The 17,568-nt window shown below is 52.3% G+C and overlaps 1 protein-coding gene across 3 annotated transcripts in view; it reads left to right on the top strand.

Annotated features, from left to right (window-relative positions):
• Window positions 1-7,435: 7,435 nt before the first annotated feature.
• Window positions 7,436-17,568, top strand: part of NDRG4 (NDRG family member 4) — a 53,742-nt gene continuing 43,609 nt past the window's right edge. The window contains exon 1 of one of the 3 annotated variants that reach the window (XM_089678906.1): window positions 7,436-7,463. In XM_089678906.1, the coding sequence (XP_089535032.1) occupies window positions 7,451-7,463 (13 nt within the window). In that variant the 5' untranslated portion in view covers window positions 7,436-7,450. Of the gene's footprint in view, window positions 7,464-9,493; window positions 9,894-17,568 lie in introns of those variants that run through there. The other 2 variants (XM_089678905.1, XM_089678908.1) reach the window with 2 other exon arrangements.

Here is a 17,568-nt window from a genome sequence, read left to right as displayed (position 1 = left end):
GCTTTCCACCCTGGTCTGGAGTCCCTCTACTGTCCGCCCTGTTAAGAGGTTCACTCTGCTGTCCACTTCGTTCCTGGCTCCCCTCTGCTTTCCAACCTAGTCTAGGGTCCCTCTACTGTCTGCCCTGTTCCTGGCTCCCCTCTGCTTTCCACCCTGGTCTGGGGTCCCTCTACTGCCCACTCTGTTAGGGTTCCCTCTGCTGTCTGCCCTGGTCTGGGGTTTCCTCTGCTGTCCACCTTGTTCTGGGGTTCCATTGGCTTTCCCCCCTGTTCTGGGCCTCCCTTCTGCTGTCCAACCTGTTCTTGAGTCCCTTCTGCTATCCAACCTGTTCTTGGGTCCCTTTTGCTGTCCATCCTGTTTTTAAATCCCCTCAGCTGTCTGTCCTGCTAAGGGGTTCCCATGACTGCCCCCGCTGATCTGGGCTCCCCTCTGTTGTCCACCCTGTTCTTGAGTCCCTTCAGCTGTCTGCCCTGTTAGAGGGTCCCCTCTGCTGCCCACCATGTTCTTGGGTTCCCTTTGCTGTTTGCCCTGTTCTTAAAGTGGAACTTCACTCTCTCAATCAACATGTTGAATCCGTATGCGGCTAATAGCAAACAGATAGGAAAGTATATTACATTTACTTGTTTTCAACTCTTTTTTTACATTTCTTCAGTAACTTCCTGATTTCCATGCCTAGGGAAATGATGTCATACATCCCAAGAGTCTTTGGGAGGGAGTAGGGGCTTTCTCAGCTAAGCATACGCTCCTGTCTGAGATAAGGGCAGATTGCTTCCAGACTACAGGAAGTTAATTCATCTGCCCTTACTTAAGATGGCCATAAATACAAGAGGGGCATTTTTCAAAGTGATTTCCCAGCAAAATAAAGCATGGATGGATAGGGGGTGTTTGCTTTGAATATTAAAAATGACTTAATGTTTTTGGTTTGTGCTGTTCAGATACAGTATAGTTCCGCTTTAAGTTCCCTGTCCACCCTGTTAAAGGCTTCTTTCTGCTGCTCCCCCCTCTTCTGGGCTTTCTTATACTACCCCCCCATCCCATTCTGGGTTCCCTTTGCTGCCCCCCCCCCCCCCCGTTCAGGGCTTCCCCTCCTCTGTCCTCGCAGAGGTCCCTGGGGAACAAATGGGAACTGGTGAGTGGACTTGCACTGTGAATTCATTCTTGGTGTCTTGAGCGTCTTCCTTCTCAGATCTGTTGTGTAGGTGTTGATGGCTCGTCAGCGTCCTGCTGACACTGTGCTGACTTTATCTGCTCTTCACATATTTTCCGTGAGCTAATTGTCATTGAGCCAAATAAAAAATTCACACCAATGTGTCATTAAAGCGGAGTTCCAGTTTTTTTATTAAAAGTCATCAACTACAAAAACTGTTGCTGCTGACTTTTAATAAACACACACTTACCTGTCTCAGAGTCAGGGGCGGGGTCAGTAGGGGGCCCCATGAGATGCCCCTGGTACCTTTCATTGACTTTTTCATAGGCTTTTTTGGGTGTGGGCTAGGACACAGGCCCCATGATCCCTTATTGCCCGGGGGCCCCATGAGTTGTCAGTCCGCCCCTGCTCAGAGTCCAGCGTTGTTCTCACCCACGCCGTACCATCTCTACCTCTTCTCTCCTCCATGGTGCCGGCATCACAACTGTGGGCACCAGGCTGTGACAGCTTGCGGCTTCACAGCCAGGTGCCCACTGCTCATGCGCAAAGTCGCGCTGCACCTCCTGATTGGTCTGGCAGTCTTCTGGGACCTGTGAAGGTTCCCCGGAGACTGTGGGAGGAAGGAGGGGGCCGAACTTCCGGCTCACTTTGCCGAACTGAGCCGGAAGTAGGAGCAGGTACCTGTCAAAACCAGGTACCCACTCCCCTCCAAAAAAGGAGGGGGGGAGGAGGCAACCACTTTTGAGTGGAACTCCACTTTAATAATCTGCACGGACTCTGTTCAGTGTGAAATAAAAACTGCCAGTATTGTCTCTGAGCAGATGGAAGTACAAGGCTGCTTTGAATGGAGTTGTTTATAGTGTAGTATTGACACATCACACCTCTGGTGGGACTCTGTGACTTCATGATATTTATTAGAGACATTTCATATCATACAGTATTATATCATGGACAGTATGGGTTTTTTTTACTAAAACTGGAGTCGGAAAAATCTGGTGCATAGGAACCAATCAGCTTCCAGGTTTTATTGTTGAAGCTTAAATGAACAAGCTGAAGTTAGAAGCTGATTGGCTGCCATGCACAGCTGCACCAGATTATAAATGCTCAATTTTAAGTAAATCTCCCCCTTTATGTCACTGCGCACCTCTAGTGGGACCGCATCCACAGCTTATCTGGATCCTCTTCTCCTGCATATGAGGCCTGCAATGCCAGGAATATCAGCAGGATACAGATCTGATGCCTGAACATATAACTGCAGACCACTCCCTGCCATTAGAGAGCAAATCAATAAACCCCTCACATCCCCAAAGAGATCAATACAACCACACACACTGCCATCAACAATTAGATTAAAAATGAAGGAAACTCCTCCATCAGATTGCAGCTTGACTGGGAGGTGTACATAAGTGCCTGTTTCCCAGGGTGGATAGTAAGAGCAGAGGAAGGAGGCCATCTGTCATTGGTTATCTTTTGCGCTCTGTGGTTAAAGTAACTAACCTGGTAACATAAACCACTCTGGTAAACAAAGCTGTTCTATGGTTGCAATATTGTAACTTTGTAGCAAGTCACAAGGGGAGACGCTGCAGCAGGGGCTGATCTGTGTCAAACATTTGTGAACACAGCCAAGAACTGCATGGGCAACAGGATATACATGATTGTGTCATCTTTGCGCCAGCACGCTTACCTTATTCCTCGCTTCCTCAATAGCCGGTGCTCTTTTCCCTCCTGCTCCAGCCATGTAATGCCAGAGAACCCTCAATGTCCTCACATACAACGTTGGTCTGCTGGTCCTACATTGTTTCTGATTATGTCTGTGAGAGAGCAGCTGCATGACCGGGGAAGAGAAGCGGCTGATCTAAACCAACTGTGAATACCTGCAGTGGCAGGAGCTTCCTGTTCAGTAGTGTGTCACATAGACTACTGAGCTCTGCCTGAACATACAATGCTTGCCTTGAAGTTGGTCCTCACTCTGCTTGTTCAGTATGACAGATTACATAGTCAGTATTCCAACTGAAGGCTCTATAGGGACTGCCTGATTATTAGGTGAAGTGTTTTTCCCAGTGAAAGTGGGGAAGACCCACACTGAACTGACTTGGCATATAACTACCCATCAGATTTAGGAGAACATTGGTGGTTCTATTGTCACAACTATCCTTACCTACACAGGGTTCAAAAATGTACTAAGTCCCAGAGACAAGGCTCCTGCACAGTGTACTCAGCCCCAGGGACAGCACTCCTGCACAGTGTACTCAGCCCCAGGGACAGCACTCCTGCACGGTGTACTTAGCCCCAGGGACAGCACTCCTGCACGGTGTACTCAGCCCCAAGGCCAGCGCTCCTGCACGGTGTACTCAGCCCCAGGGACAGCACTCCTGCACGGTGTACTTAGCCCCAGGGACAGCACTCCTGCACGGTGTACTCAGCCCCAGGGACAGCACTCCTGCACGGTGTACTCAGCCCCAGGGACAGCACTCCTGCATGGTGTACTCAGCCCCAGGAACAGCCCTCCTGCACGGTGTACTCAGCCCCAGGGACAGCACTTCTGCACGGTGTACTCAGCCCCAGGGACAGCACTCCTATACACTGTACTCAGCCCCAGGGACAGTGCTTCTGCACAGTGTACTCAGCCCCAGGGACAGTGCGTCTGCACGGTGTACTCAGCCCCAGGGACAGCGCTTCTGCACAGTGTACTCAGCCCCAGAGAGAGTGTTCCTAAGCAGTGTACTTGGCTCGAGGGACATTGCTCCTCCACAGCATACTGGGCCCCAGGGACAGCACTCTTGCACAGTATACTCTGTCCCAGGAACAGCCCTGCTGCATAGCATTCTTGGCCGCAGAAACAGCACTCCTGCACAGCATACTCAGCCTCAAGCCTAGTACACACGTCTATTTTTTTTTTTTCATTCAACCCAGCAGGCTGAATGAAAATAAACCTGAGAGCTCAGGAGGAGCCACGGTACTATCTGATGTTAGTACAGAGATCTCCAACATTGTGATATTGTGTTCTGCCAGAACACAGCGGTCAGGCGCTGATCGGGAGCCGATCTGCAGACCTTTTTCGGTCACGCCCCTTCTTGGTCCATTTCTTAATAAGTGATTGAACAGAACTGACTGGCATATTCAAGGCTTTGGATATCTTTTCATATTCTTTTCCATCTTTATAAAGTTCCATTACGCAGTTCTTTTCTGCTCCCCATGGCTCAGTATCTAGCCTGCTTAGTGTATCCATGTGAGAGCTAAAACCTCATTAACTATTTATACACAGACACTAATTGCAAATGAAAAAGCCAGAGATGGGGAAAATTAACCTTTAATTGCCATTGTCATTTTTGCCAAACATTCCAGGGGATGTAAACTTGTGATCAGGGCCATTTGGGTGATCTCTGTTATCATTATGATTTAAAAAGGAGCCAATCACGATGTGGCAAAACATTGCTTCATATGATTACTATCCTTAAATAACACACAACCTTTTAGCATGATCAGTCATAATTTCAATATCAATGCCGAAATTTTACAATTTCTGCCAGGGGATACAAACCTTTGAGCACAACAGTAAAACATTATTTGTACCCCAAGGTTCAGTGTTGTTAGTGGGGTTCCCCTAAGGTTGTGTTAATATTGGGGTACCCTAAGGTTCAGTGTTATGAGAAATGTACCCCCAAGGTATAGTGTTTAGTGGTGTACCCCAGGGATCAGTGTTATTAGTGTGGTACCCCAAGTTATAATGTCACTAGTGGTCTTTCCCAAGGTTCAGTGTGATTAGTGATGTACCCCAAGGGATCAGAGTTATTTGTTTGGTACCCCAAGGTGCAGTGTTGTTTGTGGTGTACTCCAAGGTATAACATTATTTATGGTGTACCCCAAGGGTACTCTAAGGTTCAGTCTTATTATTGGGGTACCCCAGGGATCAGTGCTATTAGTGGGTTACCCCAAGGTATGTCATTAGTGGTCTGTCCCAAGGTTCAGTGTCATTAGTGGTGCACCCTAAAGTTCAATAGTATTGGCGTTGTTATTCTGCCCACGATCCCAAATCGCGAGATGGAAATGGGGCCTTATTGATGAGGTCCTCAGTTTCCTCATAGGCTACGTTCACACTAGCGTTGTGTGCAGGCGGCAGAAAGGTGTTTGGGAAGCGTTTTTACCGCTTCCTAAACGCCTCGGACAATTCTGCACATTGCAGCACATGGTGCTGTTCTAACGGGAGCGTTAGTGTCGCGTTGCGGCAAAACGGACGCCTCTGGTCGAGTTAGGAGGCGTTGAAGCCTCCTATTCTAGTCTACGGTGCCAGGCGTTTGCGGTGCGGTTGCGACGCGGTTGCGGGGCGTTTGCGAAGCAGTAATACCATTCAAACTTCATTATAGGCGTTTGTAGGGCGTTTTTAACGCTCGGCAAACGCCTAGCAACCGCCGCTGAACCGCGCATGCGGCGTTTGCAGAGCATTTGCCGAGCGTTAAAAAACGCTCCACAAACGCCGGACCAACGCTTGCCAAACACTATAGGGGCGTTTGGCAAGAGTTGGTAAAACAGTCAAGTGTGAACGAGCCCATACTCTGATATTCTGTCATGAAAATGCTCACCATTTTCTCATGAATCATAATCCATGAAAGCTTGGTTTTACCTAACACTAGATTGTTGTTGAATGATCTGGATTTTCTGGTAGATCATAGACTTGGAGTCAATGATGGTGAAAGATCTGGGTGTTTTGGTAGATCATAGACTTGGAGTCCATAATGGTGAAAGATCTGGGTGTTCTGGTAGATCATAGACTTGGAGTCAATGATGGTGAAAGATCTGGGAGTTGTGGTAGATCATAGACTTGGAAGTCAATAATGGTGAAAAATCTGGGTGTTCTGGTAGATCATAGACTTGGAGTCAATGATGGTGAAAGATCTGGGTGTTCTGGTAGATCATAGACTTGGAAGTCAATGATGGTGAAATATCTGGGTGTTGTGGTACATCATAGACTTGGAGTCAATGATGGTGAAATATCTGGGTGTTGTGGTAGATCATAGACTTGGAGTCAATGATGGAGAAAGATCTGGGTGTTTGGTAGATCATAGACTTGGAGTCAATGATGGAGAAAGATCTGGGTGTTCTGGTAAATCATAGACTTGGGAGTCAATGATGGTGAAATATCTGGGTGTTCTGGTAGATCATAGACTTGGAGTCAATGATGGTGAAATATCTGGGTGTTGTGGTATATCATAGACTTGGCGTCAATGATGGTGAAAGATCTGGGTGTTGTGGTAGATCATAGACTTGAGTCCATGATGGAGAAGGATCTGGGTGTTCTGATAGATAACAGACTTGGAATTAATAATAGGTAAAAATGTGGGTGTTCTGATAAATAGTAGACTTTGAGTTAATGATGGAGAAAGGTCTGGGTTTTCTGGTAGACCATAGACTTGAAGTAAATGAGGGAGAATGAGCTGGCTGCTCTGGTAGACCATAGACTTGGTGTCAATGATGGGGAAGGATCTGCACAGACCAAAAACGTGGAGTTAGAGTTGGAGAAGGATAAGGATGTTCTGGTAGACCATAGAATTAGATCCTAGACTAACTCTAATCATAGACTGAAGTCAATGATGGGGAAGGATCTGGGTGTTGTCTTAGACCAGGGGTCTCTAAACTTTCTAAACAAAGGGCCAGTTTATTCTCCTTCAGACTTTAAAGAGGCCAGACTGTGGCCAATAGGAATAGAAAATGTCCTGGTGTTGTTAACAATGCCCCATCATTGGTGTCCATGAGAGGTATTGTACCCAATTATTGGTGTCAGTGGGAAAGAATAGTGCCCCACTGTTTGTGTCAGTGGGAGGAATAGTGTCCCACCGTTGGTGTCAGTGGCAGGAATTATGCCCCGTTTTGGTGTCAATAGGAGGAATAGTGCACCAAGGGCTGGATAAAGGCAAGCAAAGGGCAGCATTCTGCCCCCAGGCCGCAATTTGGAGACCACTGTCGTAGACAATAGACTTGTCAATAATGGGGAAAGATCTACCCTGAATTATTATGGGGCTGGGTGAATGGCACACTAGGGAGGGAGGCTCCATACAAAATAATATTAGAGAGGGGTGACTGATATATTGAGGAGGGTGGCTCCGCCCTGAATGATGCCAGAGAAAGGCGAGTGGCACAGTGAGGAGGCTGTACCTTTAATGAAGCCAGGGAGGGGTGAGTGGCACAGTGGGTAGGGAGGTGAATGATGCCAGGGTGGCAGAATAGGGAGGGAGGCTCTACCCTGAATGGTGCAAGGGAGGGAAAGGAAAGTTGAATGACAAAGTGGAAAGGGAGGCTCCATGAATTATGCCAGGGAGGGGTAAGTGACATACTGGGGAGGAAGACTCCTCCATGAATGATGCCAGGGAGGGGTGACTGGCACCCTGGGGTGGGAGGCTCCACACAGAATGATGCCAGGGAGGGGTGACCCTGGGGAGGGGGGCTCCACAATGAATGATACCAAGGAGGGGTGAGTCATACACTGTGAGGGAGACTCCACCCTGAAAAATGCCAGGAAGCAGTGAATGGCAGAGTGGGGAGGGGAGTGGGGCAGATGCTGGTGTAGCAGTACATTTGGCACTTTCTGCGCCCCCTTCACATGCTCCAATTCAGAACCTTTTCATCAAGTGATCGAGACATAGTGCGGGAAGGATCTGAACGAACAGCGGAAACCAATTAACCCCTCAACTGCCGGGCAGATTTGCTCACAGAGGAGAGCAAATGGGAGTGGAACAGCCACAGACATCAATTAACCCCACAGGTGCCTGCGAGGAGACTGAGCGGGCCGCACACAATTAACCTCACAACTGCTGGATAACTTCACTGTGTAACCAGCGGGCGCTACTTAAAGCAACATGTCGCAGGGAGAGGAAGGGATGTTTCATCCGATCACCCCCCCCCCCAGCAGCCTCCTCTCCCCCTGCTGTATGATTGTATCTCTGATCACTCCAGCTGGTAGTTGTTGGCTAGGAAGGGGGGGTTGCAATTGTCTGACTTTCTGAGATTTAAGTGTTTGGAGAGGTGTCAGTCTGGGGTGTCAGTAGTTAGTAATGGGGGGCGGGCATCAATCTGGAGTTTTAGTAGTTGGTGGGTGTCAGTCTGGAGTGTCAATTGTCTCAGTCTGTGGGAGGGGGATGGGCATTGCAGTTGGTTGTCTTACTTTCTGAGGCGTGTCAGTCTGGGGTGTCAGTGGGAGAGGGTGGGGGTCTATCAGTCTGGGGTATTAGTGCATTGGGGGGAGTGGTGAGTGTGGGGTTCAGTAGTTGGGGGTGGGCTGGCATCGGTCTGGGGTGTCAGTGGGAGAGGGTCTATCAGTCTGGGGTGTTAGTGCATTGGGGGGAGTGGTGTGAGTGTGGGGTTCAGTAGTTGGGGGTGGACTGGCATCGGTCTGGGGTGTCAGTGGGAGAGGGTGGGGGTCTATCAGTCTGGGGTGTCAGTGGGAGAGGGTGGGGGTCTATCAGTCTGTGGTGTCAGTGGGAGAGGGTGGTCTATCAGTATGGGGTGTCAGTGCATTGGGGGGAGTGGTGTGAGTGTGGGGTTCAGTAGTTGGGGGTGGGCTGGCATTGTTCTGGGGTGTCAGTGGGAGAGGGTGGGGGTCTATCAGTCTGGGGTGTCAGTGCTTTGGGGGGAGTGGTGTGAGTGTGGGGTTCAGTAGTTGGGGGTGGGCTGGCATCGTTCTGGGGTGTCAGTGGCTAAGGGTGCAGGGGAGGTGAGGTTTGGGGGTGTCAGTCTGAGATGTCAGTAGTTGGGGGTAGGCAGGTGTTGGACTGGAGTGTCAGCAGTTGGATGTAGGCGGGTATCTATCAGTATAGGGTGTCAGTGGTTGGGGGAAAGTGGGTGTCATCAACACCACCCCATCACATCGACAAACTTATGGTACATTCAACACCCTCTGACACCTACCTGCCCCCAACCACTGACACCCGCCTACCCCTAATCACAAACACCCGCCTAGCCCCAACCACTGCCACCCGCCTACCCCCAACCAGTGACACCTCAGACTGACACCTGCCTACCTCCAACCACTGACACCCCCCAACCACTAACACCTGAGACTGACACCCGCCTACCTCCAACTGACACCTGAGACTGACACCCACCTACCTCCAACCACTGCCACATCAGACTCACTCCTCCCCCACCACTGACACCCTACCCTGTCCCTCGAACACCCCTCCACTTAAATCCCAGAAGGTCAGACATTCAGTTGCAGCCCCCATACACCCAATCCCCCCCCCAGGAACAACGACCAGTTGGAATGGTCGGAGATCTGCTGATACAGCGGGGGAGCGGACGCTACTAGAAGTGGGGGTGTCGGATGAAAGGTCCCCTCCTCTCCATAGGGAATGCGGCTGTAGGCAGCGCCCGCTGGTTCCATAGCGAGGTTCTCCGGGCGGGGGGCGCAGTGACAATTGTCGCTCGACTCTCTTCCCGGCAGCGGTGGGGTTAATGGATGTGCGCTGCCCGTTCGGCTCCATCCCCCACCACGTCACCATCACTTGATTGCACAGTTCGGAATCAGCGCATGTCACGGCAGCGGAGGGGCGCAGAATTCCCCGGGATCCAGAATTCACTGTAACACCGGGCAGGGCGGCTCCCGGTGGGGCAGACAATTGACAGCCGGCTCCGCCCTCTTCTGCACAGTGACGCAGCACTGATCAGCTGGCAGACGCGGCTGTGTGCCCGGAGACGGTGAGTGCTCTGCATTGTGCCATGAGACTGCTGCGGCACAAGATCCAGCTGTGGGCAGGTACCAACCGGGGGGGTGGGGAGGGACATCACTGGGGGCACTGAGGGGGAGGGAGCATGACCATAGGGGGGCATCACTGGGGGGCATCGAGGGGGGAGTGAGCACTGCCATAGGGGGGCATCACTGGGGGCACTGAGGGGGAGGGAGCATGACCATAGGGGGGCATCACTGGGGGGCATGGAGGGGGCAGTGAGCACTGCCATAGGGGGGCATCACTGGGGGGCACTGAGGGGGAGGGAGCATGACCATAGGGGGCATCGAGGGGGGAGGGAGAACTGCCATAGGGGGGCACTGAGGGGGAGGGAGCACTGCCATAGGGGGGCATCACTGGGGGGCACCGAGGGAGGAGGGAGCACTGCCATAGGGGGGCATCACTGGGGGCACTGAGGGGGAGGGAGCATGACCATAGGGGGGCATCACTGGGGGGCATGGAGGGGGCAGTGAGCACTGCCATAGGGGTGCATCACTGGGGGGCACTGAGGGGGAGGGAGCATGACCATAGGGGGCATCGAGGGGGGAGGGAGAACTGCCATAGGGGGGCACTGAGGGGGAGGGAGCACTGCCATAGGGGGGCATCACTGGGGGGCACCGAGGGAGGAGGGAGCACTGCCATAGGGGGGCATCACTGGGGGGCACTGAGGGGGAGGGAGCACTGCCATAGTGGGCATCACTGGGGGCATTGAGGGGGAGGGAGCATGACCATAGGGGGCATCACTGGGGGGCATTGAGGGGGGAGGGAGCACTGCCATAGGGGGGCATCAAGGGGGGAGGGAGGACTGCTATAGGCAGCATCACTGGGGGCACTGAGGGGGGGAGCACTGCCATAGGGAGCATCACTGGGGGGCACCGAGGTGGTAGGGAACACTGCCATAGGGGGCATCACTGGGGGCACCGAGGGGGGAGGGAGCATAACCATAGGGGGCATCAAGGGGAGAGGGAGCACTGCCATAGGGGGGCACTGAGGGGGGAGGGAGCATGACCATAGGAGGACATCACTGGGGGCACTGAGGGGGGAGGGAGCGCTGCCATAGGGGGGCATCACTGGGGGCACTGAGGGGGGAGAAAACACTGCCATATGGGGACATCACTCAGGGGGGAGGGAGCACTGCCATAGGGGGGCATTTCTGGAGGCTCTGAGGGGGAAAAGGAGCACCCCTATAGGGGGCATCACTGGGGAGCACCAAGGCAGAAGGGAGTACAACCATAGGGGGCATCACTGAGGGGGGGTTGCAGAGCATTCCCATAGGGGGCATCACTATGGGGGCACTGAGGGGGGAGGGAGCATGACCATAGGGGCATCACTGGGGGCAGTGAGGGGGAGGGAGCACTGCTACAGGGGCATCACTGGGGGCACTGAGGGGGGAGGGTGCACAACCATAGGGGGCATCACTGGAGGCACTGAGGGGGGAAGAAACGTTTCCATAGAGGACATCACTGGGGGTACTGAAGGGAGTGTGGGAGCACTGCCATAGGGGGCATCACTGGGGGCACTGAGGGAGGAGGGAGCATGACCATAGGGGGGGTATCACTGGGGTGCATCGAGGGGAGAGGGAGCACTGCCATAGGGGGCATTTCTGGAGGCACTGAGGGGGGAAGGAGCACTCCCATAGGGGGCATCACTGGGGGGCACCAAGGCGGGAGGGAGCATGACCGTAGTAGTCACCACTGGAGGCACTGAGGGGGAGGGAGCACTGGTATAGGGATACATCACTGGGGCCACTGAGGGGGAAGAAGCATGACCATAGGGGGCATCACTGGGGGGGGGCACTGAGGGGGGAGGGAGCACTGGTATAGGCATCACTGGGGGCACTGAGGGGGAGGGAGCATGACTGTGGGAGGCACCACTGGGGGGCACGGCAATAGGGCGGTATCACTGGGGGCACTGAGGGCGGAAGGAGCACTGCCATAGGGGGCATCACTGGGTGGGCACTGAGGGGGTGAAGGAGCACTGTCACAGGAGCATCACTGGGGGGCAATGAAGGGGAAGGGAGCACTGCCATAGGGGCATCACTGGGGGCACTGAGGGGGAGGAAGCATGACTGTAGGAGGTACCACTGGGGGGCACGACAATAGGGGGGTATCACTGGGGGCACTGAGAGGGGAAGGAGCACTGCCATAGGGGGCATCACTGGGTGGGCACTGAGGGGGTGAAGGAGCACTGTCACAGGAGCATCACTGGGGGCACTGAAGGGGAAGGGAGCACTGCCATAGGGACATCACTGGGGGCACTGAGGGGGAGGGAGCACTGCTATAGGGGGCATCACTGGGGGCACTTAAAGGGGAGGTATTACTGCCATAGGGGGCATCACTGGGGGCATGACAATAGGGGGCTATCACGGGGGCACTGAAGGGGAAGGGAGCACAACCATACACAACCATAGGAGGGCATCACTGGGGGCACTGAGGGGGGAGGGAGCACTGCCATAGGGGGTATCACTTGGGGCACTGAGGGGGGAGGGAGCACTGCTGTAATAGGCATCACTGGGGGCACAAAGGAGGGAGGGAGCACTGCCATAGTGGGCACTGAGGGGGGAGGAAGCACTGCCATAGGGGGCATCACTGGGGGCATTGAGGGGGGAGAAGCACTGCTGCAGTGGGCATCACTGGAGGCACTCAGGGGGGAGGGAGTACTGCCATAGGGGGAATCACTATCAGCACAGGGCGGAGGGAGCACTGCCATAGGGGGCATCACTGGGGGCATGACAATAGGGGGGCATCACTGGGGGCACTGAAGCGGGAGGTAGCACTGCCATAGGGGGCATCACTAGGCGGGCATGACAATATGGGGGTATCATTGGGGACACTGAAGGGGGAGTTAGCACTGCCATAGGTAGCATCACTGGGGGGCACAACAATAGGGGGGTATCACTGGGGGCACTGAGGGAGGAAAGAGCACTGCCATAGGGGGCATCACTGGGTGGGCACTGAGGGGGTGCAGGAGCACTGTCACAGGAGCACCACTGGGGGCACCTAAGGGGAAGGGAGCACTGCCATAGGGACATCAATGGGGGCACTGAGGGGGAGGGAGCACTGCTATAGGGGGCATCACTGGGGGCATTTAAAGGGGAGGTATCACTGCCATAGGTGGCATCACTGGGGGCATGACAATAGGGGGGTATCACGGGGGCACTGGAGGGGGAGGGAGCACAACCATACAAAACCATAGGAGGGCATCACTGGGGGCACTGAGGGGGGAGGGAGCAATGCCATAGGGAGTATCACTTGGGGCACTGAGGGGGGAGGGAGCACAACCATAGGGGGGCATCACTGCGGGCACTGAGGGTGGAGGGAGCATTGCCATAGGGGGCATCACTGGGGGCATCGAGGGGGGAGTGAGCATTACAATAGGGGGTATCACTGGAGGCACGGAGGGGGAGGGAGCACTGCCACAGGGGTATCGCTGGGGGGCACTGAAAGGGGAGGGAGCACTGCCATAGGGGCATCACTGTGGGGCACTGAGAGGGAGGGAGCACTGCCATAGGGGCATCACTGGGGGCACTGAGGGGGATGGAGCACTGGGAGCACTGAAGGGGGAGGGAGCATGACCATAGGGGGCATCACTGAGGGCACAGAGAGTGGAGGGAGCATTGTCATAGGGGGCATCACTGAGGGGGAAGTGAGAACTGCTATAGGGGGTATCACTGGGGGCACTGAGGGGGAGGGAGCACTTCCATTGGGGCATCACTGGGAGCACTGAGGGGGGAGGAAGCACTGCTGTAGGGGGCATCACTGGGGGCACTGAGGTGGGAGGGAGCACTGCTATAGTAGGCATCACAGGGGGCACTGAGGGGGGAGGGAGCACTGCCATAGGGGGCATCACTAGGAGCACAAAGGGAAGAGGGAGCACTGCCATAGGGGGCACTGAAGAGGGAGGGAGCACTGTCATAGTGGGCACTGAGGGGGGAGGAAGCACTGCCATAGGGGCATCACTGGGGGCACTGAGGGGGGAGGGAGCACTGCTGTAATAGGCATCACTGGGGGCACAAAGGAGGGAGGGAGCACTGCCATAGTGGGCACTGAGGGGGGAGGAAGCACTGGGGGCATTGAGGGGGGAGGAGCACTTCTGTAGTGGGCATCACTGGAGGCACTCAGGGGGAGGGAGTACTGCCATAGGGGGAATCACTATCAGCACAGGGGGGAGGGAGTACTGCCATAGGGGGAATCACTATCAGCACAGGGGGGAGGGAGCACTGCCATAGGGGGCATCACTGGGGGCATTGAGGAGATAGGGGCATCACTGGGGGCATTGAGGGGAGAGGGAGCACTGCCATAGGGGACATCACTGGAGGCATTGAGAGGATAGGGAGCACTTTCATAGGGGGGCATCATTGGGAGCACTGGCAGTCTGTTTATAGGATCTGTATACATTGCATACCATCAATAATTGGCACTATCAATCCTTATGCCAAGTATGATCTCTGTATACACTGTGTGCCAGGCTTGGTCTCTATGTGGGTTCTGTATACACTGTGTGCCAGGCTTGGTCTCTATGTGGGTTCTGTATACACTGTGTGCCAGGCTTGGTCTCTGTGGGTTCTGTATACACCGTGTGCCAGGCTTGGTCTCTATCTGGGTTCTGTATACACCGTGTGCCAGGCTTGGTCTCTGTGTGGGTTCTGTATACACTGTGTGCCAGGCTTGGTCTCTGTGTGGGTTCTGTATACACTGTGTGCCAGGCTTGGTCTCTGTGGGTTCTGTATACACCGTGTGCCAGGCTTGGTCTCTATCTGGGTTCTGTATACACCGTGTGCCAGGCTTGGTCTCTATCTGGGTTCTGTATACACCGGGTGGAAGGTATGCGGTGAGTGCTCCAGTGCCTGAGAGGGTTGTTGGCAAATCTAGATATCAGACAGTGCCCAATTTTTGGGTGGAGTGGTATTCTTTCAGAATGGAGGAGGAAGGTGAGGTTGGCGAGTAAGAGCCAGGCAATGCAGAAACAGAGGTTCAGTGGCCCGCTTCCTATGGTCTAGGGTGAGGTTGACATGGTTGTCCAAGCTCTGTAAAGTCCTAGTGCGTACGTCTGAGAACATTCTGACCTGGAATTCCCCTACGTCCGCGAGGCCTTGTTCATGTTCCTGGAAACTGACCGTTATAAGATCTATGAGACCGCTATATGGGAACATTTGGGAGTGCCTGAGCCTCATTGGTCTTGGAAGGGGATCCAGTGGTTACCAAGGAGTTCCGCTGTTGTTTAATGGAGTGGTATTATGTGTGCCCCCTTCCCATGGACAAGGTGGTACTTAATCAGCCCAGAAACGAGGACATATATTACTACATTGTATGTCCATAGAGCAGAGACTGGGGAATGGCGGGAGTATCCTGACCCCAACTACTATTTGAGTAATTTGTTCTTCTGACATAATAATCTATGTAAAATATTTTTGTTTAGGTTAACCAGGAAAGTGTTGTGTTTACTTGAGAAGTTAAATGTGATGCTATGTCTCTGTCAATTTTACTTAAAGAATATGTAAACCCAACATTTCCTGTTATATGCCTGCTGTACCATGTACTTCTATTAAACAGTATTCTGTTCTCTTTATGTGAAATCCCTGGTGTTCCTGCCTGTCCCCCTGATCTCCTATTAAAAACTGAACACACTAATCAGGAAAACACACCATGGTCATTTCTCTAGCTGTGCTGGGAACCCAGCCTGCTCTCCTCCATTGATTAGACTTCTCCTGACACCCCCTCTTCCTGCACAGCCATTCACTGGGAAGATCAGTGTCCTGTTTTCTCCTCCCCCAGCTCTTATGCAGCTGAAGACAGAGGGAATGTTATCACTTGTAAAAAAAAAAAAAAAAGGGGGGGGGAAGTATTTTATAATGTTTTTATATCTTTACACAAATGTTTTTGGCCTTTTATTTCTATTTTAAACAGAATGGTTTCTTTTACAAAGTGAAAGTTTACAATCACTTTAACTGTGTGTTTTTATACAGTATCTATGCATACTATGTATGAAATCATGTTCATATACATACTTTTACATGTACACATGGGTACATATGCTTTACAGTTACCACATTATATAGTATTAAGGCTGAACAAAGACAAAAGTCCATCGGTGTTGTATGTCCCTGCCATGTTCCATATCCTTGTACTTTTCTCTAACTAAAAATCATACTGCCTGCTGACACCACCAACTGTGGAAGGGAGTTCCACATCCTTACTGTTCCAACATTAAAGAACCCCTTACACAGTTTAAAATTGAACCATCTTTCATCCAACTTCATTGTGTGGTCAGCGTGTCTTCTTTAGAGATATTTGGTCAACCATTTTTTTTTTCCCCAGAGTCCCCATTTAAATATTTGTATATTGGTATCATATTATATTTGCTATCCCCTTTTAAGGGTCTCTTCTTCAGGAAGAATGTTTTTAATGTTTGAAGTCGTTCCTCAAAATTGAGGTCTTCCAACCTCCATAACTGAGGTCCTTCAACCCCCAAAACTGAGGTCCTCCAGCCCCCTTATTAGCTTTGTTGCCTTTCTCTGGACTCTCTTCAGTTCAAGGATGCACTTTCTGAGGATTGGTGACCAAAACTGGATGGTACCCTCAAGATGTGGCAGAATCAAATTTTTTTTTTAAAGTGGTAGAATTACAGTTTTATCTCTTAAATAAATAAGAGATAAAAGCTTTTTTGGCCGTACTTCTCCTATGGATCACAATAGTGCAGCTCGTTTTGCACAGTGTGCTAAAGTCTGCTGTCAGCTGATATCACAGAACTGGTCCAGGTTTTGAAAAGATCCCAACCATATGGTTGGGATCCATCCAGATGCTTTGACTGACAGCTGGCTTAGCCTCTCACCGAGCCATTGAGAGCTTATACCATCTGCTTCTGCCCCTCCACAGCCCAGAGCTCCAGTGAGAACTGGAGGGGTAATGCAGAGAGCTGGTGACTGTCAGTCAGACCGAGAGCTGAGCAATCAGTGGTGTTTGAGCGCTCCGTTCTCGGTCTAAGGGCTCGTTCACACTTGACTGTTTTTCCAACTCTTGTCAAACGCCCCTATAGGTTTGACAAGCGTTGGTCCGGCGTTTGCGGAGCGTTTTTAACGCTCCGCAAACGCCGCACGCGGTTCAGTGGCGGTTACTAGGCATTTGCCGAGCATTTAAAAACGCCCCACAAACGCCTATAATGAAGTTTGAATGGTGTTAACGCTCCGCAAATGCCCTGCAACCGCATTGCAACTGCACTGCAAATGCTGGCCGGTTGTTTGCGGAGCGGCACCGTAGACTTGAATAGGAGACTTAAACTCCTCCTGACTCGACCAGAGGCGTCCGTTTTGCCGCGACGCTAACGCTCCTGTTTGAACAGTACTATGTGCTGCAATGTGCAGAATATTTCCAGGCGTTTGGGAAATGGTAAAAACGCTTCCCAAACGCCTGTTTGCCGCTTGCTAACAAGGCTAGTGTAAACGTAGCCTTAGAGCCTGCGGGGGACAGATGCTGCATCCAACTAGGTGAGTTTAATTTCTTTTTTTTTTATAAAACCTATACTTGTTTTCTAATGCATGCCAATATTCTGCTGTTCTTGCTTGCTGCAGCTTGGAATTGCATGCTATTGCTGGGTCTGTGATATACTAGGACCCCCCAGATCCTTTTTGGTCCTCGATTCCCCCAGGGGTTCCCCCACTACTGAATAACTTGCATGTATAACATCACTAAATTTCTTTGGGAACTC

The sequence above is a fragment of the Staurois parvus genome, unplaced genomic scaffold, assembly GCF_062004578.1.
Source record: "Staurois parvus isolate SC_StPar_1 unplaced genomic scaffold, SC_StPar_1.0 ptg000211l, whole genome shotgun sequence".
NCBI classification, from domain to species: Eukaryota; Metazoa; Chordata; class Amphibia; order Anura; family Ranidae; genus Staurois; species Staurois parvus.
The sequence above is the reverse complement of the archived record's forward strand: the minus strand, read 5'-3'. Positions and strand labels throughout refer to the sequence as shown.